Source organism: Dendronephthya gigantea, unplaced genomic scaffold, assembly GCF_004324835.1.
Source record: "Dendronephthya gigantea isolate DGI-Jeju-01 unplaced genomic scaffold, DenGig_1.0 000189F, whole genome shotgun sequence".
NCBI lineage: Eukaryota > Metazoa > Cnidaria > Anthozoa > Malacalcyonacea > Nephtheidae > Dendronephthya > Dendronephthya gigantea.
The window spans coordinates 256,429-281,308 of record NW_021163199.1 but is presented as its reverse complement, the minus strand read 5'-3'; the positions used below and the strand labels follow the sequence as shown (position 1 = coordinate 281,308).

General features: G+C 36.5%; 1 protein-coding gene across 2 annotated transcripts in view; it reads right to left on the bottom strand.

Moving 5' to 3' along the window:
• Positions 1-3,035: 3,035 nt before the first annotated feature.
• The window catches only part of LOC114538595 (collagen alpha-6(VI) chain-like), a 33,395-nt gene continuing 11,550 nt past the window's right edge, over positions 3,036-24,880 (bottom strand). For both annotated transcript variants that reach the window (XM_028559725.1, XM_028559727.1), the window contains exons 2-13: positions 13,570-13,874; positions 12,161-12,467; positions 11,689-11,996; positions 11,122-11,413; positions 9,967-10,280; positions 9,073-9,364; positions 7,876-8,183; positions 6,952-7,249; positions 6,385-6,695; positions 5,640-5,958; positions 4,456-4,763; positions 3,036-3,553 (exon numbers count right to left, since the gene is read on the bottom strand). In XM_028559725.1, the coding sequence (XP_028415526.1) occupies positions 3,239-3,553; positions 4,456-4,763; positions 5,640-5,958; positions 6,385-6,695; positions 6,952-7,249; positions 7,876-8,183; positions 9,073-9,364; positions 9,967-10,280; positions 11,122-11,413; positions 11,689-11,996; positions 12,161-12,467; positions 13,570-13,874 (3,677 nt within the window). In that variant the 3' untranslated portion in view covers positions 3,036-3,238. The remainder of the gene's footprint in view (positions 3,554-4,455; positions 4,764-5,639; positions 5,959-6,384; positions 6,696-6,951; positions 7,250-7,875; positions 8,184-9,072; positions 9,365-9,966; positions 10,281-11,121; positions 11,414-11,688; positions 11,997-12,160; positions 12,468-13,569; positions 13,875-24,880) is intronic.

Genomic DNA, 24,880 nt, shown 5'->3' with positions numbered 1-24,880 from the left:
AATGCCATTATGCCAACAAGTTCAAACAAGTGACCTAACAATGCCAACAAGTTCAAGGATGATTTTCTTTTTCTGACTTACACAACTCTGACTACATGCTCTCCTAAGACTATTTGATAAGCCGCTATGCCGTTTTAAGTAAAATTCATTACTATGGCAGCATTATTGATAAATAAGGGAATTAAATTTTTCTGTTTTTAACAGTGGTTTTTCAAGTACTCTTGGCTCGAGGTACTTGAATAGCTTTAAAACTGTCTTGCCAAATATTGCTTTCTATTTACCCTGGTGATTTTTGAGCATCATCAATTACGCTTGTTTTATTTGTTTTTTAATTTCCTGTTCATTATGATTCATTTTCCGTTTTTCGAGCCTAATTTGAGTAGTTTTGAGCATGCACTTGACATAATTCAGTTTCTGGCGACTGTGCCAACGGGCTTTCTCGTGCACTATAACAAATTTATTTTCATTATTTTGTAGTGTGTTTTACGATATTTCCTGCCTACGATAAAGCAATAGCCATACGACACACAGCTTAAAAAAAGCCACTCGAAAACACATGAAAACGTTGAACTTCGTGCAGGCAAGCCCTGTCAACATTACTAAACCCGGTTTTCCAGTAGAGATATTTTATTCTTTTGTATTTGAGCAATTTGTTCGAGATAGTTTCAGCAAACAGCTCTAAAAACCGTGGGCATTTTGCTAAGGCTCGGCGGGCATTTTATGAATACGCGCGGGCTTGGATCATTTCCTCCTTGAAATTATTTTCCCACATACAATTCGCAGTAATCATGGCCAAAGATGTATATAATTATGTAAATTCAAATTTTCACTTAAAATATTCAGTTCCTGTTCAGTCTACGTTCATTTACCGATATATTCATCTTATGACTGGCTGATATCTTTTTAACGCTATTGTTCCCAGGGTATGGAAACATATACATGTATATAAATATACACACCCAATGGACGACTTGCGCTTTAGACTAACTTTTGATCGAAGTAACTAGAGGAAAATAAATCAGCCCAGCTAGAAAAATCTTACTTAAATTAGTAAAACTGCCAAGTTTGGCTGCGAAATTTTGTGAAATACGGAAAATATAGCCATGCGAAGTTGGCAAATTTTGTATACTTTTGTATTACGTGCGGAAATGTGTAACTAATTTAGTTACAAACTTCCGGTCGTAATACAAAAGTATACAAAAATCGACAACTTCGCATGGGTATATTTTCCGTATTTTACAACAATTCGCAGTCAAACTTGGCAGTTTTACTTATTTTAGTAAACTCTTTCAGAAAATGTCCTTTTTATCGCCGAGGTAAGAAATTAGTCTAAAGCGCAAGTCGTCCATTAAGCCGTCGAACTATAACCCTGGTCACATTCAGTTATATAAGTCGATGAGTTGTGATCATTTAATTACATTAGATCGGCAAAACTATAAATTGGGTGAAGAAACCAATAAGTAGAACAGGAAACAATTCGCGTAAATAAAATTTCCGAAGGAAATAAGGGTCTATCTGTTCAACTAATTTGGTTAATCCCTCTTACAGACTCCATGTAAAGAAATTACCTTTTCGGTAGTTTTCATATCCATTCATGAACTGAACAGGAAACCAAAAATTTTTTTGAGCGGCAATATTCGGCCAAAAAAATACTGGGCGTGTTAAAGAGAAGTTCAAAAATTACCCGAGGCAACCAAAGGGGAATGAATAGAGCCAAATTCCAGTGGGGAAGAGTAAAGGCTAATTGGCTATACAAAAATTAAAACAATTTGTTCAATTAGAAACGGTGTGGATAAAACTGAAAATAGCTTCCAACTCTGTTCACATTAGACCATGCAGCATTTGGTATTATTTTAAGCCATCATTTAGATTTGATAACAAGAATGGTACGGCAGTCGGCAAATCTATTTCGCATATACTATATAACATATTTATGTAATAGCAAACAGTGGCGTAGCCAGCGTGACGATTTAGTCATGCTATGCAAATTTTATATGTTATCATTATTCATCTCTTTACAAATTCATTGTTTTCAGAGTCAATGAATACCACAATATTAGCATGCCATGACTAAATGCATAGCATGGCTAAATTGTCGGGCTGGCTACGCCACTGATAGCACCTGTCATGAATTTCTGGGTGGATGCAGTGTGTTTTTGTTATCTCGGCTGTGTAATATTTCTATATATTTCCCAGGCCGCACTTTTCGGTTTCCTTTAGACGATGATACGAAATCAATATCTCTTCTACTAGATAAATAATGTGATTACATAGCGAAGACCTTAATTTGGAAATATCAGCGTCTAAACAGAGTCTGATGAAGTAAGAAGTGAGAAAATGAGCGGTACAAGGGGAAATTTTGAAATTTGGAGTCTCCAAAATCAGCGAAATTTCCTGCGCATGTGCTCATATGGAGTCTCAGGTACACAGTTTGAAATTTGCAATTTTGTTTATTATTGTGTATATGTCGTGTATATTACAGTTCTAGCAATGACTGCATGATGATAACTTTTCAGGACGGACATTCAACCCATTTTGAAAAGCCTGACGATTTGATCATGCTATGCAAAATTAATGTTATTATGATTACTTTAGAAATTCATTGTTTTGACAGTCGATGAGTATCAAAATATTAACATAGCATGACTAAATTGTCAGGCTGGCTACGCCACTGCCCAGCCTCACACCCTTTACTGCCTGTCCCTGTTCTTAGCTACACATATGCAGTAATTCTCGCTCATAAAAATTAGTCACCTTTTGAGCTTGTCTAAATACCTTGCTTGTCTGAACCGATTCATCGACATTTTTATTTAATGATTTTGACTGAAAATGTCAAAACGCTGCTTTCAGGGCCGAAACTAGAACGGTAATAGGAGGGTGTTTAATAGGAGGGTGTTTAACAGGAGGGTGTTTATTCTGCCCTACGGATTTCTGTTGTAAGCTATTGCACTTACTAAAACCTATATTAAAGTAATTGAACCAACGATCGGCTGCTACTCGTTACTCATTTACTATATAACTCTGAACTCCAAAAGTTCCAAGAATCAATATTACGGGCTTTATTTCTCTTGCTACGTACACCATTACATGGTTTTAGGTAGTTACAGTTTCTATTCCTTACTGTTATCAACTTTATATCTTCGCGCAAATGTACGCTTTATATATGGTACAAGTATGAATATAAATGACATCGCCCGTGTGTCCCGCGAGACGTCGCTATACATGGTTCTCTCGCATTTTATCTTAACTTTTTCCCTGCCGGCACTATAGAGCAATCAATGTCTATTAATCTGTCCACAATGTCGTTGAGTTCAGAGAAATCGACAGTGTACACGTTGAGCGGGTCGCTCGCGAGAGCTTCCATTTGTTTCACAAGTGCTGCCTTAGGATTCTTCGCATCAGGGCCGGCCGCAATCGTAATAATGCGAATGTTTCTCTTCTTCATCTCTTGAGCGTGTTTTTTAGCGACCTCGAAGTCGTGTGCCTCGCCGTCTGTAAATATGATTAAAACATCTGCCACATCGGGCCTGTCGCCGTTACGATGATTGAAAATCTATAAAATAGCGTATTGTAAGAAAACTATATATTAAGTGCGCGCCCGGCCCGGCCGGCGTTGCCAGCGTTGAGCAATCTATACACGGGCGAACTCGGGGCGTTGTTAATTAAAGGAAGGGTGTCTATGCATGGCGTGGGGGTATACCCGTACAATGTGACAAAAAGTCCAAAAATCGGTGTGGGGTTAAAATGGAAGAAGAGGGACAAGATAATGTTTTGGGGGACAACATTTTTATAAGCTAACGTCGCATAAAACTACTATACTAACGTAACATGAAAAATTCTGTCGGGGGGGGGGTTGTTACTGTTTCAAACTGTTGGGCAGACAAAAAAATTGGGGGACAAAGTGCCTCCCCTGAATCGATCCTGAGAAGCTATATTTGGCGGTATATTGCCATTTTATCGTCTCAGGATCGTAGCTAAAAGCTTAAAATAGGAGGGAAGTGAATTTTTTTGAAAGTGATTATTTCTATGCTATGTAAACATGAATATATTAATATACGCCCCTCATATGCACGTTCTAGCTAAGGTCCTCTAATGTCTTATAGACCTATACTCGAAAAAAAAGCAGCGAGTGAGGCGAAACATAGCTAGCCAGATATTTTTTTTAAATCATTTGTTTATCTCCCCTTATTCGCTGGACCGACGTAAAAGCTACACAAAAAATAAATAAGTCGAAGCGTTCCTTCGACATAAAAAGAAATAAAAAAATATTTAAAAATTTTAGCGAAAGAGAATCTGATTAGCCTCGTTTCGACCCAATTGCTAAAAGATCACATTTTCAAAGTTATGAAAATCAATGCCTTATATGTAGGCGATTCCCATATCAGCTAACCTATTTCATCAACACTGCCACCTATATTCGTTGTTATGAATCTGAAAGCAATGGTATATACTTACAAATTTGTTAACAATTCGTAAGGCGTCCCCAGTCTCCGTTCTTGAGCCAGCTTGGTATTTCATGTGTTTGATAGCTTTTCTCACTTGCCTGTTGCTGTTCATTTCATTCAGAGCAAATTCGTAACTCATTGATTTTTGGTCACTGAACTGCAATAATCCGACATGTGCCGCATTCTCACTGATGTCGAACTCTGCGGTCAGCTTTCTCAAAAATTTTCGAACAAATTTGAAGTTTTCTGCCGTGATACTTCGTGAGCCATCGACGAGAAGGAAAAGATCGACTGATCCCTGGGTACAATGCACAGGAGCTGAAATATGAAGAGAAATTTTCTAAATATGTCCGAAAATACGAACTTTAATCCTGTTTGACGCGAAAAATAATTGGTAGTCTTATAGCACACAAATTTCATGTTCCGTTATTCAGGTTTGGGTTTGCACCGTATTTGGTCATGTCTAATTGTCATGATTTAAGAAGGGTTTCCTCGAAAGGTTTCCTCATGTTTTAAATTTAAAAAACAAGTTGAATTTAATAAAATTCTTGAAGGCCCGGGTTAACGGTCTGAGGCTTTGCAGTATTAGATACTTACGTGGTGTACATATACAAGCTTTATTACTTATCAAGTTAAATGTAATTTTGGATAAGGGTAAAACAGGGACAACGTAAGGACAGAACGGTGCATAAGGGGACTAGGGAGAAGGACGTCACGACACGATGACAATTACAATAATGACGGACTAGAATAAATTGAGAAGGATCGAGTTGCTTTGAACATTAGAGAATTGGTGATGAGGAAATTGGCTTGAGATTTGGTCATGAGGAGACTCTCACGTGATTAACTCGTAGAGTCAGACGTAAAGGAGAGGATTTTGAATTCGTCAAAGTTATCGAGTGCCTAGAATCTTTATGTGGGAGTTGATACTGGACATGCATAAGCCCAGCTGTTTTGTATCCACTTCGAAGTACTCGCTTCATATTTCGATGGGAATATTCTGATATGGATATTAGTTATAACTTATATTAGAATATATGATATAAAATAGATAGTGTTTATTGAAGTTGAATGTAAATACGGACTCTTTGAGGATGTCGAGAAGATAATTCTGTGTCTCCTGTGTGTGGACTAAACACGTGAAGGCTTGAAACGACGGCCTCCGTCGATTAAACTGAGAAACAAATTACTTACGGTGAGCTCCTCTTGGGCAGTCTACTTTCACCAGATGTTTAGCAATCACTTCAATTTTCTCTTCCAGTTTTAAGTCATTATTTTGAAAATCAATGCTGAAAACATCCCTATGATTTGTTGCCATCCTAATTAGGTTTTTCTTTCCGTATCTCTCCAAAGACGCATTTTGACCGTAACCGACTGCCAGAATCGTTACTCCATTAGCTTTCAATAATTCCGACTCCCTCAACATGTCGTCTGCGTCGTGAGAGTGCCCGTCTGCGAAGATTACGAGAGTGTTAGGAATCTCAGGACGATCCCTACCACGGTTGTTGAAAACCTAAAACCAAGAAGAAAATTTAGAAGGCCTTTTTTATTGTATTGCACATATACACATGCAGGACGAAATAGCACTGCATATGGAGTTGTAAACAGCATATAGAATTCAGACTCGTTGCCATTCATTGACTATAAAAACAGAGGGAGTTTTCAGGCTTTGTTTTCGCGCTTTATCGGCAGGGACGTAGCTAGAAGCTTAATTGGGGATGGGTGCCAAGGTGTTTACTTGAAAATAGTTTTTTTAGGAGAAAATGCGTTTTCACAAACGTAAACAAATATCTCCACAATATCACGGTGACTTAAATAAAACAAATGCAAAAATAAAGTTTTTTATGCAAAATAAAGTTAACCACCATTCAACAACGTGAATTTTCAATAATCACCTTTGTCATTATAGTTAATAATAATAAAATATTGAATTCCATACCTCTTCTCGTATTCTTTTCAGACCTTCACCCATATACGTATATTTGCTGTCAATGTAGGTCATGTCTTTAATCATATAGAGGACATCACTACGGTCAGGAAATTCACCCATGTTGAACTGGAAACGCGATTCTTTGCGACCTCCGACTTGCATCACACCAAGATGCGTTCTACCTTCCTCGAGGTCCAGTCTTGAGGCTAGACGTCGAGTGAATCTTTGCAGTCGACGATAGTTCACGGCTCCAATACTTCTTGAACTGTCAATGAGAAACGCGATGTCTTGTTTCTTTGGAGTACACGATTTCGCCATGACTAAAAACGTGTGATGAAAAAAAGAGTTGAGGAATGTAAAAAATACTATCAACACGAATCCATTCCTGTTTACAAGGCAATAATATAAATAGAACCCCATCGTATAAAATATAAAAAAGTTTTTCTGCCCATGCAGGGGTATATCGTGAGCGACTTCAACATTTGTTTGCAAAAAATTTGCTAAGGTTATCAAGGCGTGGTGACCAGTGGGGCCAAAGGGTGGGAGGATGTGGAAAAAGATACATATCAAACTTACATGAAGTGCACTGCCCAAGACCACAGACATTAACCAGGACATCTTCGAGTGAAGCCCATAGTGACGTGTAGTCGGCCGAATGTGTGTTGGTCGATGTTGTTGAGATAACTTGCAACTGACTCTTTACTCTCTCTATCGTCTTCCGGTTGCCAGTGGCTATTGAGATTATTTCAACGCCTTTGTCTTTAAGTTTCTCAGCTTCGTCGAAGGCTACCTGTGCGTCTATGATTTCTTTGTGAGCGATGATAACGAGTAAATCCTTGTATCCCTCGTGACGGTCGGCGCCATTTCGAAATACCTAAGTGAGAAAATTTAACGTACCAATTGAGTAAATTTATTTTTAGTAAATTTATTTTTTATTAACACCTTATTCCCTCATCGCACAAGGCTACTAATTCCACCCGCAGGTTGCACCCGAGTATTGTAGTGGAGCAATGCAAAATCGGAAGTCGTCCAAATTCTATGTCACAAAAAATGCTATCGAAGTTTTAATATCAATGTGTAGGTTTAAAAGTACACAGATAGACAGCTTTACAGCTATGTCTTCGTCTCAATTGTGTTGCAATTCAGCATTTTTAAGCGCATGCCATGAGTAAAACTGGTAATCAGCAAATCCGTGTCTTTGCTTTAGCTTATTTAGATGGGTGATGCAAAATGATGAAACTTTGTGATAAACCCGGTCAGACAGACGAATCATATATTGTGTAAACGTGACAATTCGTAAGAATTAAATAGATCTGTCCGAACCCTGGCGACGAGCTTGCAACTTAATTTGGCGATGGGGGAAAACGGTAGCGTTGCCTGCCTGACGATTTTTCGCCATGCTAATTTCTAAAGACAGGAATAATTATGACTTGAAATTTACATAGCGGGACAAAATCGTCAGGTTGACTACCAACTTTAGACAATTATACTTGAATTAACCTCGTTATTTATAATTCTTAACGCATTTCCAAGATAGCTCCGTTGTCCCTTGCGATATTCCATATTTTGAATGCGCCACAAAGTTTTGCTGACCGTTTCATTTCGCCTGAACACAACACGACCTCTTGCAGTCGTGAGATCATCATACTGCATGAAACCAACCAGACCATCTGACAAACCAATCTGAAGTTTCTTTACCAAATTTTCCACGAATGATTTCACCTCTTTGAACTTCTTCCTGCCCCGTCCTGACGAACTATCAAGCGCGAAAAACACCCGCCTTCTCTGGGAAAAACAGGTATCTGGGACTGGAAGAGAAATGTTTTTTTTTATATATCACGTGATTAAATCATGCGTATGGGCATGATGGCAAACTTGGGCGAAGTCATTTGTTTTGATGCACGATCCATCACTAGTATAAATCGAGCCAAAATCGACAATATTGATTTTGGATTTACTAATGCAATGCACATTGTTGTTTAGTTGTCGTATCAAAGATTGCTTTTAGGGAGTATTGCCGTCCTAAGATTATTCAACCGATATTAATATTTTCTTCAGAATTGAGGCACATACTAACTAAATTCAAAAAATTGTACCAAATATTTTTAGCAGTGCTCTTACGTTACTAATATTTTTACTAACTGAAAATTGGGGTATGCTCTTGGATGCAATTAAGTAGAAAATATCCAGGCAAAACGGAGGGAACGCATAATTCCGCCCCCGGGACCAATCCTGCTGCAAAGCGTCCGTAGCCAGTGCGTGAGGATTACGCTTATTCGAATTCTTTTTTTACTGAAGAGCTTTTTTGCAAAAAGATTAGTGGTGACCATGGGTCGGCCTTATTTGGGGGTAGTTGTAAGCACATCCACGACGATGACACCGATTATGATATAAGTCCTCATTATTATACAGTACATTTTTTCGTAAAGCACATCTCTAGAAAAAAATCCCAATCATGTGGTACCGAGGAAAATGCAGGTCAACTTTTTAGGAAGGGTAAATTTACTTTCAAAGCATCTTCATTGTTTTTGCTTTGTCAAAAATTTTATTGTAAGTTTGTGAAATCCTTCCAAATCAAAGAAATTCCATCCTAGAAATTTCAGATGAACATTTCCAGAGAATTACTGTTCATGGATCACGGCTCTCAACGTGTACGTGGTCCAGTGGCTATAATTTAACCTTAAGTTGCCTACTTACTCAGTGGTTCCGAGATGCACACAGTCTTTTGCAGCTCTTTGAGAACTTCATTGAACTGTGAATTGTCCAATCTGTAATATTCCTTAGGGCCTGAAGCGATTAATCGTAGTGACGCTACAAATGTTTCATATTTGCTGTTTATGCCATTCGACAAGGCAATGATGCGAATTCCGCGATTGCGTACAGTTTGAGCCACGGCATTAACTTCAGAAAATTCCGAAATATCACCATCTGTTATTAAAACGATAGTTTTTGTAACACCTTCACGATCTTTAATTTGAGGGTTAAGCAGCTAGAACGCAAATATGATAAATGATTATTCAAAATTGTTACACTGTCACGAATATCTATTACGTTCACCAGAATGTGAGCTAAAAAGCTAATTCAATCATTCGTGGAAGTTTGGTCAGTTGGGAAAAAAGTTACAGACGTGGTTAATTTGAGCTAAGCCTTTATTTAACATGTCGAGTTCACTGTTGATATACCTTGTATAGGGAAACTGTGCAGGGATGAGCAAAGACTCCCTGCACCGTTCACGGTGCACCTTTTGCAATCTGGAATACAATAATCTACTTTCGGGAGATGAAAAACTTGGCAAGTACCGAAACTTGTTTATGTTGCACTCCATGTTTCTTACTCAAGGTTTTAAAGACTTTTTACTAATTTACATCTTTTAAAAGTAGAATTGCATTGCAAATTGCAACAAAAATTGCACCGTGTAACAAGGAATTAAGCATGCGCCCGCAATCTGTGCAACGATGCCAACAGTTGACTCATATTTCATAGGAAAAGTATTATAACCTCTTCTCAGAGTTTTTTTGTGCGGGTAAAGCACTTAGCAATTGCCAAAAATGTGTTTGGCTTAATTAAATTTTTAACTATTTGAAAACTTACCGTATCACTCGCAACGGACAAAGCATAAGCCAAATTCGAGTCACGTCCCGTTTCTCTCATATAAACCATCTTGGAGATTTGTTCGCTTACTTGACTTCTCAAGTTTTCTGTAGCTAGCCGGGACGAATGAATAACTCGGCCAGTTGATCCATATTGCATAACACCAACGTGTGTCGTATTTTTCCCAACAGTCATCTTGTTAATAAGACGTTTAATGAATCTCTGCGCCAGTCGAAAATATCTCGCGTCAATTTTGGCTGAGCCGTCAACAAGGAAAATGATGTCTTGATTTTCTGGTGAGCATTCTGGAGCAGCTGTTAAAGTAAGTCGAATGTTATTATATTGTTTATTCGTCGCCGCGTATAAGTTCTCTAGTTGCAACTAGGGAATGCAATTTTATATTTTTCTTGATTTTTAAAAAATCATATCAGCGAAAATTGATTTTATGGATTTTCACAAACATGCGGGTAAAACGTATCCATTTCATTGTTATGTGTCCAGGAAGGATATTAGGTTAGTGAGATAAGAGGTACGGTATAATAATGTGTTTATCTTCCTTGTCTTAAAATTGGGAGGTTTTTAATAAATTCAAAAAATATAGCCAGCACCATAGTGGATGAGGTACACGAAGGCAGCGCGGAGCGAGGGATTATAGAGGATATTTAAGCGAGCATATTAAAAATATCAAAAGAGGAAGGAATGCATTTGTTTCCCAAGTTACTGTTCCAGTTGGTCAGCGTTCTCACAGCGTTTTTACTTAAGGAAATTTCTTAGAAAAGGAAATTTCTTGGGAGGGTGGAATATTTCATAATGTCTTTTCAGATGTTCTTTGTCCCAGGTTATTCAAAGGTTATTTATGCGCGTAAAACATGTACATGCAAACCCTTTTCAACAAATGCGTCAGAAGGATTTTTTTTTCATTTTGACCAACATAAATGTGGGATTCTCGTGTTATGGCTTATTTCCACATTCATTGGTGAAAATGAAAAATTATTTCTGACGCATGTGTTGAAGAAGGATGTTTTACATCTTTGCATCTTAGTTCGTGAAAGTAAAACTTGAAATCCGTTTCATTTGAGGTGTTTCTAAACTGGAAACGGTAAAGTTCTGACGCAAAAGGGTGAGAGCACTACAGTTAGTCCACAGCTATTTTACCTGAGGTGCAAGTGGTCATTTTGCAGGTGGTTGGGGTGACATCATCGATAAACACTGACCCTTTTAACCCTTTAAGGTCGTACACGTCACCAGTTCCTATAGCGAGGGCATCAATCTTGTCCTGGTTGTAAATCTTTCCTCCATTTCCAACCCCTACACTTAGAATCCGAATTTTCTTCTGTCTTAGTCTTCTGATCATTTCGGGTACGCCTTCGTTGTTGTAGTTACCATTAGTGAAAATTATAATGGTATCAGGCGCTGAAACACGGTCACCGTGGCCGCTCGTGAAAACCTGTAGGGATGTGATTAACCAGAGTTTGAATTAAACAGATCATTTTTAAAAAAGGATTGAAACAAAGTACTTAATCCTAACTGGGTTCTACACATTTCCATCCTATAGTATGTAATTTATAGCACAGCCTATGTTTGACAACAAAGACATTATTTAGCTATGGAAGATTTTTCATGCCACGGAAATCCTTAAAAATTAGTTACAACTAAAGCACACAACACAATCCCAAGGGGATTGTTGAACAAATGTAGCTTCACTGCTTGTAGGAACTTTACCAATAAGTCAGCCTGTCTCAAAGCGTTAAACAAGTCTCCTTCCTTTCCCCCTTGATACATTATCTTTGCCACAGCTGCCATCAGATCTTCCACGGTGCCATATTGATCAAGTGCAACTTCGATACTTGATTTGTGACTTTCGCTATACTGAATCACGCCGACGTGAGTCCGAGAGGGTCCGATATCCACCCGAGACAGGAAATCTTGCAGGAATGAACGTGCTTTAAGGAAGTTTCTCTTGGTCATTGATTTGGACCCATCCATCAGGATAAGAATGTCATTTTTCTCCTGAAAACACTTGTGTGGAGCTAAACATTAATTTGGTTTTAGGTAAATGTTAAGTAAAAAAAGCACATATGCTGACCTTTCAATCAATAACTATTTTGTAAGCAAAAAAATGTATTTGAGCAGTTGTAAGAAAAAGAGCTTTAAACGTTTATTGCGATTAGGTACGGATAGGTAAAAAACTTACGAGCTGGCTGTCTTGCTTTGCTTCCGCAAATGTCCTTAACCAACTGATGAGTGAGCCTCGATAAGTACCTAAAGTCCCCGTTTTGGTTGTGGGTTGGTTTGGATCCAAGACGATTGAGGAATAACTTCAACTTGCTTATCCATTTCTCTGTTCCCGCTCCCACTGTGATCAAATGAACACCTTTCTTTTTCAATTCATATGCTTCGTTTAAAGCCAAATCTTGGTCGTGTGGTTGGCCATCTGTTACCAAGAGCAAAATTTTTTCAGAATCTGGACGTCCAGAGCTACTGGTATTTCCTGGAAACACCTATATAAAACGAAAGTGAAGAAATTCCTTTATATTTGCAAGCTTTATACGGAGAAGATGGTCAGATGAATGTACATATTCATTCAACTTTTTCCTAATTTACTAGTTTTTTTTACTTCATTTACTAGACCTCGACCGCCTTATGGAGTGACTTTCTCTTCGGCCTTGGTTTTCGTTCATTTGGACCCAGTAAACTCTCAGCAGACTAGAAGGATAATTACTCAGCCACCATATCTGAAGCCAAATTGAAAGCCGTCATTGAACGTCTTAAGCCGAAAATAAGCCTAAAAGGTATTAAGGGGGGGTTTGTATGGAGGTGAGCTGGCCCGGGTACGCATGCAGGCTGGCTCGCCGAGATCTAATTCCGCTCTAGAATTTATACTAATTTTTATCTTGTGTTTATATGGAGGGCGTTTGTAAAACCTGGATTTGGCGTGGCCAGGCTGCAATTTTTCCAATATAAACTTAAAATTCCGAGCTGACCCGCTTAACCGGGCTGGAAAACTACGTTCTACGCATGCAGCGACAGCTGCGCGTGTTTGTATTCAAGATGGCGGATGAATTAGAAATTATAAAGACTACTGTCCTAGTTTCGGACAAGAAAACGACAGAAAAAAACAAAACCAAAGCAATTCCATTGGGATAATGTCAACCCCTAAGTCAAAATGCATCCATTGGACCAAGATGATTCAACAAACATCCATGTTTAAAATGTTTTCAAAAAATGTCGGCACAGTAAAACTTGTTAAATATTTCGAATATAAAGCGGCGCCCCTCAAAATTTTGAGTTTTTTACAAGTACACTACTTGAAAGTATGCTGAAAACTTGGATTGTCTTTTAAATTAAGACCATCGTAAAAAACGAACTTTTCTTGCACACTCTTTTTCACACCTTGACACTCTCCGATTCGTGATTCCCGCCTTTAATTTATGAGAAATTAGTATGCAAATCAAATTCAAATCGGCTTCATCGATCATATAACTCGAGAGACTCACTCACTGGGGCTATCAGTCCCAGTCTATACTTAGAGTTCACTGTCTGTTGATAACATATATATGTCTTTGTAGTAATTAAAATCGTATAAACAACAGTCAAACTTACATGCTTGTTTACGAGTCTCAAAGCATCCCCAGCATATGTTTGATTACCATATTGGTGTACAAGTTTATGGATGTTGTCCTGGACATCCTTGGTCGTCATATGTTTTCCAAAATCAAACTCGATGACTGTGCGAAACTTGTTACTAAACTGCATCAAGCCCACGCGGCTTTCAAACTCGCCAATTTTGAACTCTCCCACAATGTCTGACAAGAAATTCCGAAGTCTTGCAAAGTTAATTTCTTGGATACTTTTCGAGCCATCCAGCACAATGAAAATGTCCAAATTATCTCTGGAGCATTTTCGAGCTATCAAAAAATAAAAAAATGTTAACATCATTTACTGCATACTGACGTGTATTTTTTTCATGTACACATTTATACATTTAATTTGTATACACTGTTTTTCTCTGAATACATGAAATTGCTCGAAACCCATTTATCAAAGCGACGGGGGGAGGGTACACGACCCAACCCTACCCACACTATTACTAGCAATAGGCGGGTATAGCTTTGGAAAATTATGGTTAGGGACTAGTTTTCACATCGATGAGATGTAACAATTAAAGCCTGTATTTTGACTACCCCTGGCACTGGTGTCCAAAGTCATAACTGGTTCGTAACACATGCTGACCACAGTATACCTCTGAAGGTAGTTCCCGTTCTTGGGCACCATGACCACGCCTAATTTCATTTTGAAGCGTTGTGTTCTACCGAGGTGCCAAAAAGTGAAGCTCGGGCACATATAACAGGCACTAAACACAGTCTGTGTAACCAACACACCAAGCTAGGAGTGTAATGTCACAATCATGCAAGTATATTCCTGTGGTTATGTGTCCCATTCACAGCTCCCATACTTTTCAAAGTAGCTCGTTTAAACGTTCAATCGAACTTACAGAGTATAGCAAACTATAACGGAGAGGGGTTATATAGGGCTCAAGGAATGTATAATGCTGCAATTAAAAATACTAGGATCATGACCTGTCTGAGTAAGTTTTCAGCTTTTAATTAATAGCGTACGTGTTGATGTCCAACCGCAAAAACTCACATTGAAACGAAGGGGATCGATAACCTAAGTCCTTATAAGTATTATTGTTTTTTTCGTATTTCGTATGGTTTTATGCATGCGTGGGACGGTAAACACTTGTTCCCTCATAAGCATAGCTAAAAATAAATCCTTTTAGAATTAAAACATCGCACAAATTCACCCTGTTTTGAAATGTTTTTAATGTCAGAACAATAATATTGCCATAAAATAAATCGCTAAAATCTTTCAAAATCAAAAGGGTTTTATGCACTCTAGTTCTATTCATAAGGAATACACGACAGAAGGAATTAAGAAAAAATTTAAAAGAGGAAAATTTGAATGATGCATTGGTGTAACGAGAAAAACTAAAATGCTCATGTATTCCCCGAGCGGGCGTGGAGCGCCTGCGAGGGTATTAATTCCGCTCGGAGATTAAAATCCTATGTCATGGACGTCGACGTTAGGTGGTTTTGTAAGTTATGCGCATGCGCGAGTAACCAGTGGTAATCAACAACGTTCTGATTAGCTAAGACAGAAAGTTTGTATTCCAACGAGAGCGTCAGCAATAACCATCATTTCGTAAACTCTTTTGTAAACAACTGTCGTTTTGTAAACTCTTTTTGACGTTTCATAAACTTTGTGCAAAATAAAACGAGAAAGTGTAATTTGAATTTTGGTGTCACAAATACACAGTTTAAGTATAAAACTTTTAGCCGTCGGCTGCAGCAGCACAGAATAAAATAACATTTGAGGTATTTGAGGTTTTTTCTTTGTCTGTGAAGATTTTGTACTGTTTTAATCGTTTGAAACGTCAATTTTAAACCATTACTTAATTGCTGCCATGTTATTTATAATGCAGCAAAATTGAACAGCCAAGGTTTACACTAGCTTTATGATTATAATTGTATTGGATGGAAACATTTAAGCTATAATATATTTGGTGAAATATAATATAGACTGATTTGAGTTTTGTGTCATTTCATAATATAAGTTTAGGTCAGGTTAGTTCAGGACATTGTGTACTTGGTTTGAATGAATAGCGAGGGGTTGCTGCATGCATGTATTCTATTAATTGTATGTACTTAAAGCAAGTGCAGAATATGGCTTTCAACACTATAATAATAACACTTATCCAGAATGCAATTATGGAGGGCGTTACCACAAGAACTAGATTATTTACACGTCAGACAAATTTTAAAGATACAAAATCTAAAGGGTAGCCATGGTTTAATATGGCTATATGTTAGAATTTCGTTTATAATCGTATTATTTTCCCAATTTTTCCTCTATATTTTCTCAGATATGAGGCCCATTTTTTAAGTATATTTTTTAAAATGATTTTTTAAACCATATATTGGTATATCAACCTTTTTAAAATGATTTTTTAAACCATATATTGGTATATCAACCTTATTTTCTTGCAAGGGTAATTCAAACCACACTACTAAATTGTAACTCACAGCGGTCCAAATATGACTCAATAATATAATATGACTGAACAGCAATATGTCCAATTGTTGAACAGTGTGCAATTCACCTATCCAAACACTTTCTTGTTGCGACTTGTCTGGCGAGTGAAATGAAGGTTATAAACAAACGACCTTTGGGAAAATTTGAGATTATTAACCAAATATAAATTTGAAACCCTCTTTGAGTTGTTTTTAAGAAAAATACAATTTACTTTGTTGACATTTTTCTCAGCTAAACATGATCATTTGCATCAACAACAGAGCGGTATGTTTTTGAATTATTGCTACATGCGTGTGCTTACATAAATATTTGCATAATATTAAAAATCACTGTATTATATTTTTAGAAACTAACAAATAAAAAAAAATAGTTTGGTAGATAGATGAAGATACTACGAGGGACAAAATGGTTAGATGATTCTTAGAATAATGTTCCAATAAAACAGAAGCCGTATTAGGAACAGGTTCTTGAAACAATCTGATAGACTATGCGTGGGAAAACATTGTCTCAGGAATTTTAATCAGAATGATTGACCCGCGGATTCGGAGCAGGGTTGGTAGATAGCTGCATATTTGAGGCCAAACAACATCACACTAGTTCTTTGTTTCCTTTGTCTTTGCCTTTTGTTTTCTTTGTTTTCTTGATAGCACTAATGACAGTTTGGCCTAAAATATTTGCATATCTACCAACTCTGATTCGGAGTGAAATTGTTTAAGTAGTATAGTGAGCATCTTTGCAATCATTTTCTCTATAACACAGAGTTAATTATAACATCTAAATATAAATGTAAACATATAAAGCCCAAACAGATTCTGATCTTTCAACACGTATAACATCAGTGAAATGCCGTTAACTCCGCTGAAAGAAAGTCGAGAAACGAAGAGAGACATGAAAAATCTTTCGCTTGATGAGATTAAAAGTAGAAAGGGAGAATATAGATGCAATGCGAAAACATCTGCATATTAATTAATGTCCATGATCAAATCATCTGTCACTACTTTTACAGTTGAGAAGTCTTTAAACTAGTATATACTTTGATTTTGCAAGTAAAGGCGAGGTGTTATTTAATTCTAAAACATATTGCTATAGTTTAATCACAAAATAGGAAAAACAATAGTCCTATTATTTACCAATGACTTTACAACATGCTTGATTTTCACGGCAAGATGTTTTTCATTAGGGTAATTTAGAATAGTTTTCTAAACGTACCGACCTCAGCCATACAATTAGTTAGGTTTTGAATGCTATTTAAAGCCAACTCCATGTGGCAAATAAATTAGAAAATGACAAGATCTGAAGTTCACGAACGAATTGCCCCTCCGGTAGTTTGCTTTGTATTCCAAGGGCGACCTGAACTCGGAAATATTCCATAAAATTACTGGCTGTGATCAATCAAATAATTCATTCATGTTGACCACCGGTAAAAGAATATCATTAATTAATAAATTACATTCAACATGAGCCATGCCGGTTTCAATTCCATCAATTCGATGCTCATGTGTTAAAATAACATGCAGCAATTGAAAAGTTTCATTACTTATTGATTACTTATAAATAACACCGATCAGTTCTTACAACTGTAAAGTATACTCAGCCTACAGGTGTTCACACGGAGAGAACAGATGAAAATTCGACTGGTTATAAGTGTTCAAACCAGGGAACAGGCGTGTCAACGTGACCTTACAGTCGCGATCATAAAAGCGCTCCAAAAATATTGAGGCATTATTTATTTGCTTACATTTATTTGTTGATTTACGGAGTTCGTAAAATATTTTGGGAAATTTCTTGAAAAATTCCTAACTAATTGACAAAATATCTTGATGGCTTAAGAAACCTTCAGTGCCTTCAGTGGGCAATGAAATGTGCGATGCTTTCAATCATGGAGGGGCAGTTTCACTGAATGCCAAGTCATGCTAACCTCACAGGTTGTAAAACGTGGACAATAGGGTCAGATTTCAATTACGCCGGCTAGGTGATTAAAGTATTGAGTTGAACCAAATTGATCTCAAAGACTCAAAGTTCAACCAATTGAGCAGAAAATGTTAATGCAAACTGCAGATGCGTGCTCAAGATTTTATCGTCTCTTGATTGAATTATTTTATCTTGGTCCTTGGATGTTGATTGCTAACTATACCATTTTAATTATAACAGAATAACAGTTTACCTTATCAGCGATGTTTACGTTAAAAGCATTTATTTTTGCCCCAATTATATGGCATATGAGGGCGCAATCGTACAAACTACTTGCCAATCTATACGGGCGGCTATTATAGATAACTGTGTGATAATTCATAGCTAGACAATTTTAGCCACCTCGTGAGAATTTTTTTTTCTATATCTTCCCATTTAACTTTCAACACATATACAAATAAGGGATCTATTGTGCTGGACATCAAATCTTGTGTTAGTCATTTATAATAACGGTTGCAAATGATATCATGTGGTATTTCTGTATTGTAGCTAACTTATACAGTACATGTGTACAACCTACGCGCAATTAAAGTATTTACTCGCAGTTATTGCATGTATTACCTTTTATCTTATAGCTACGATATATACGCTAGAGTTATTATAATGGAAGTTTAAAAAAAAGTTAGAGAAACATTAATATACGCAGGTAAAGTACGACGGACCAATCAGTTTGTGTGCTTTACTTAGGAATGACGTTTTATTTTCGATTTTCAGGCAGTTAACTCTTCCGACCCCTTCTCTCAATGCACAGTATTATCAATTTAACTAAAATAAAAAGGAATATGAACTCATTTATGAGTTATGTTTATGCAGATTGTTGCAAAAAAAGACAGGAATAACACATCTTGAAGCAATTTGTTTCTGTCTGGCTACAATAAGACCCATCAAATTGGACGACCCTAGTGGCTTTTTCACACATTGTCCTTAATTGATTAATTACCCCAAAAGAGAAATATTTTGTCTCCAAGCAAAACCGAAGTGTATCCCAGAAATTAGGCGAACATTGGCTGTTGAATAAGTGCATAAGCGCACTGCCGAGCCCATGGGCGTCTGAACCCAATCCAAACGAATTCCAGGCATGGCAAAGTCATCAATAAAATAGATTATAATGGGTGGTATTATATAGCTATAACGTGCAGCGTTTATAAAAAAAATTGGTGTGCATTGGATTTCAGTTTGTTTATGTGGTTACACAAAATGTGCATGGCTTTCAAATAACTGAAACTATAGCTAACAATATCCTAATTCCTAATAATGAACTGTATAATGGTCCTCTATTTTATAAATCTTTGATGCTTTTAACACTCTTGCCATACTTAAAGCTATATCTATACGCAGCACATCATCTAGCATGCATATAGAGATATTGGAAACTTTTCCTAGTTAATTCCTTCTCATTCAGAACTACAACTTGTTATTGGATGTAGTATTTCATAGTATAGAGAACATTTTAAGAAATTTTTCCTGCATACGTTCGGATATAGGCTATAATGATCGGTGAAGTTATGCTAATAGCTGGTACTTTCTAGAATAAAAGTGACAGACGTGCACACATTGAAGTAATTAATATGTACTTCGGAATTCTTTGATGAGATGTCAAAAAACCCCCGTAAGATGATTATTATGAAAATAGCTGATTGAAATTTGGGGTGAAATGATGTGTGCCAAATGGGTGCATGCATTTCTGGGTGCATGAGATTTGAGGCGATGTTTGTTTTTAGTTTGGAATGTAAATAACATAAATCATATCAAATGTATCCTATAGCTATACTTTAAGCCCTCTCAGGAGATTTTTTTATATTTGAGATGCTAAGATACATAGGAGAAGGTTATTCAGGACAGGGTGTCAATTAAATATGTTCCACAGAAGCAATAGAGTTCGACCACCTGTTTCTAAAAGTCATACTTATTGTAACAAGATACACGTGAAGTGTATATATAGAACCTGAAAGAACCTGATAGAACCTGAAATTAAATTGGTTACTTAAATTAAATTATGCTGTAAAGCCTATATAAAGACGTTATCTACACGATTGGGGGAGGAGGGGTTTGGATTGTGCTATATCTAGTGTAATTTTGAGCATTGGGGCGATGGAAACCCAAAGAAATTTATCTAAAAGGGAGAAAACAATGGAATTTCGATCAAAAAAAAACCTTGGCAAATATTTCTTATTCTTTGACTGAATTTCTGAGTAATGTTTAATTTCTGAGTAAATGTTAACTCTCCGCGTAATTCTTTGAAAGGTACGACTTTTCAAATATTTCATACTTGCTTAAATTATAGAGACAATTACAGTCGCATGCACTGCCGACAGTTGGACTATGGCCTTAGGTGAATTCTCTGGCAAAATGAATTTATCGACCGACAGGATCGCATGATGGAATTGGCCTAAAGTGATAATAACACTGTGATATATCATGAGAAAACAATAAAAAATCAACTCAGCTGCACCACATGGGTTACTTTTTGAGATAAACATCATGTGCGATGCTTCTATGTTGTAACATTTTTTAGTTTGGCGTCACATTGTCTGACTGACTATCTAGATCAAGAAATACGTTCTGTAGAAGGGATATTTATAATATTTTTTGAAAGATATCAATTGTTGTATTAGGGTAAATATAAGAGCTCAGTTTATGGCCGGGCACTGACTTGTTTGCCGGCTCTGTCTAATTTACCATATTTTCTGCTAGGCAAAGAACAAATGTTGCAGTAGGTTAAGATTGTACTAGTGATTCGAGAAAATGCAGTTTACTGCATGTATCATACACTTATGTTATCATGACAACCTTATCTTCAATACTAAATTCAGGTTTCATCAAATATTTTAAGATACCGCAAGATTTAGCAGTTAAGATTTCATTGTAACCGAAAATACCATAGCATGCACGTGTGAACGTTTGCATGCATGGGTCAACAAATCTAAAGTTTCGCTGTATAAAAAATACGTATAGTCTGTTCACAAATAGTGGCTTACTATCGTGTTATAATTTTGAAAATTATATTTATTCAATTTGATAAATATGTACCAAATTTCTCATAAAACACCTCATAGGTTGTTTTAAGTATCACGGCCAACCTAAAAGCGGTTTTTAGAAAATAATTCCGCGCTATGTACTTTCATTAAGAATAATAAGAAATCGTGGTTTAAAATTGCTTACGAAATAAAAACGCAACGCAGGCCTACACTACCGGAATACAGCTAGAAGCTAATTATAAATCTTAAAACTACTTATACTGTTATACAGTATGTATTTCAGGAAGCTGTGATTGAAAAGTTGGGGCCAATTATGGATTCAATGTCCGCTTTCAAAGGGCATTTCTTTGTTGAGCATTGTCGGTGCTGTGGTCGTGTGTGGCGGCAACTCAATGAATACACTAGTGATGTTATTCAAAACTCAGACAATTATATACTGATGCGTATTCACGTGTTCTTGGTATGGTCGGAAATGGCTTAAAACGGGAAATTTAATTAAACCTTATTTAGAATTCTAATTTACTACAATGATGTCACTAACGTTTTTAATAGGTACTCTGTGCCAAGCAAAATAACAAGATTTCTGATGTGAACGAGATTTACTGCACGCTATGCTCACGTCAGGCATGAGCTTTGAAATATAATGCCTTTGGGTTGCTATACAAAGAAAATAATGACCAAATGCAATAATTACCAAACATCCCCTACAGTTTGAGATTTTGCCTCATTTTTGGCAAGTTGAAGTGCCGCTGTGCGTAATGTAATGATTACTGATAAAAGACGTATAGCATAACGTACCTATTCTTCTGAAGATAGCTATAAAGCTGCTTTGTACAAATTTATTAATTCATTTAGGTCCTACGCGTTTTTATACGATCGGATATTTATTATTTATATTGCGTATAGGCATTGAAATATATGAATTGATTACGGTAAAGCTATTAAAAAAGAAAACATTGTTATCTTTGACATTGTTATTATCATTTATTATTATGCATATCAAGCACATGTAAACCCCTGGATATATACGTGTCAGTATGCACAGGCATTTGTAGATTTTTAATTCCGTTAAAGTTTCAATACTTTCAATGTGACCGTGGACGGACTTGCATGCATGCACGTACGAATTCTTATAATCTGTAACCTCGTCATAGAGATTATATTAATTACCTCACCTTTAAATGGAATTACAAAAAGCGTAGAAATTAACTTAATCACTGAATCAACAAACCTAGCGTATATATTAAATGATAAAAGTTATATACAATGTATATATACATCGTCATATTCATGGCACTGTATATGTCACATCATACTTAATATAATGGTCTCATTATATTAACAATGGTTGCATGCATTGTGATGCATGCTACAATTGAAGTCATTAGAACAACGAACGTCGTAAACATTAAAATCGCGAGTTAAGTATTAAAAAAACGAACTTAAGTTTGCTCTCGAAATTATCCTAAAAGAAACATTATCTAAGAAAATGAAGGTATTAAGCCTTTCGATTTACAAACACGCATAGACTAAACATATCTCTTTCAATTTTTTCTAAAAATCAATCATTTTAACATCCTATATCATTCGAAGCCAGGAAATGGGCGAAGGCTAAGAACATAATTAGGTTGCACGCCAGTCACTATACACACGAAATAAAATTCGTTCAAATTTGTAAAATTTATTTCAAAAATTCCGACGGCGTCGATTTTGATTGATACTAAATGACTTAAACCTATTTAATGGTAAATATTATAGATGTACATTGTTCATTGGGATAGGCCACTGATTGATACGAGGTTTTCATGTTTTTTATATATACACGCGATCCCATGCGCGTGCATAAACAAAGTGTTATACCAATGACCATTTGATTTGACGCGTGTGAATTACACCCCCCCTTAAAGAATTAGGTGACGCGCCCCAGAAAAATATTTCAAAGCATTACTGGATACCTAAATTTTTATTTCTTTCCAGTACTTTCCACCGGCGTCAATTGTTGCGCTATGTATAGCATACCTTATATAATCTCAGGGACTGAATATTTCTCAACCTATGTACAAACATTCTTGGCGTATTTTTTGCGTCAAATTATTCCAAAATCCAAACATGTATCTGCGTCCAATAAGTATGTTATACGAGTGCGTCAAATTGCTCTGGAACATTCAAAGTCTCAATAGACGTTCAATATCAGCGAAACCAAAATCACAGAGCATGAGCTCTTTGTGATGAAACGAACACAAGTGAAAATTTAACCAATATCACTTAAGTCATACTCCATACTTGTTGACAGCGTCGTTTACTGTATAATGGAAAAAACGTATGCGAAGACGTGAACTATAAATATGTACATGCAGACCGGCGAATTCTGCTATCCTATAAGTATCACTAAACATCACCTCCTATACCTAGCTATATGCTGTACGGATAGCGAAACTATGCAATATTTGCCATAATAGAGAATAGAGATACTGTTTTCAAAATTATCCATTCCCTTGTTCTCACGCGGAACCCTATGAAATACCTCGCACGTGAATCAACACTTTGAAAGCATTTACCACTTCTCTACGAATATCATATTTTTCCAGACTTGTGTTATGTATTATTTCATTAAATGTTGAGCTTATATGGTTTAAAGCTGATAATTGACGAATGTCAAAGAATTTCTTGTTCACGCTAAACAAGAGTTGCTTTTCGGCTCTATGCAAGATAAAGCAAGGTGTTTCACTAGCTTATAATATATATTCCCACTCATTATCATATACAGTTTGTTAGACAAATAACTTATTCTTTAATCGGCCCATAGTATTAACTAATTTCTATGCGAAATGAGTGCCAGACTGCCAGCATAGTGTGAAATTCAGACAAATAATCGAGACACTTCAAGAGTTTCTTGCCACACAAGCAGCTCTACTCACGAAACACAACAAAAAATGCTGGCGCTTTCTGAATAAAATTATTGCAATGTGGGTGGAATTTAATTATGTGTATATAAGCAAAACAAAGTACTGATTTTATCGATAAAGTTGGCAATTGATCGTCCGGAAAAGCCCTCAACAGCAAGAATATTGGCACCTTGGTTACATTTTTGTCAGCATGAGGGCAAATATATTTTAAGATTGTAACTAGTTTTAACAATATAGACTTGATCATTCAATTCCCCTTATAGAAAAGAATACCACAGTTTAGCGAAAATGTAGCTTACAGATAGTCAAAAACTTCAAAATCAATTACTTTATCTTTATAAACATTCTTTATTGTTATAACTTGCGTCTAGCGGAACATAATGCACGATTAGGTTACATGGTGTTAAAGGTCTATTACTCCGGAAAATTCTAAAGCAATACAAGTGTTTATGTTTAAAGCATTCTTGTAGTTATTAATGATCCTTGATCCTTCCTGCTACGAGTATTTAACAGTGCTCGCTAGTTTGCAAGTGCTTGATTGGCTTTTAGGGTACAATAGGATTGCGCTTTCAGAACGTCGGATGTGTGGGGTAGAATAACACATACTTAAACCCGCACAAGACGGAGGTTTTCAAAATACGCATGCAAATAAAAAATGTCTGTCGCCCCAGGTAGGATATTCACCCAGCCATATGTTCTTAGGATAGGCGATTCCTTGGGCTATTCAACCACAGTGTTGGCAACTTGATCAGAGCATCTTGAATTCACAATATATATCATGTACTCAACAATGCGCTACAATGTTTAAGCTTTAGAGTAAAACTACAGATTTATTGCAGACTATGGAACGCGAGATTTGGATCTAAATCTAAAGATTATACGTGATGATCAAAATGGATGCCTCCCAAAACCTTTCAAGAAAGAAATAAACTATCAAGTTTTCATCTTGTGAAACACTCTTTA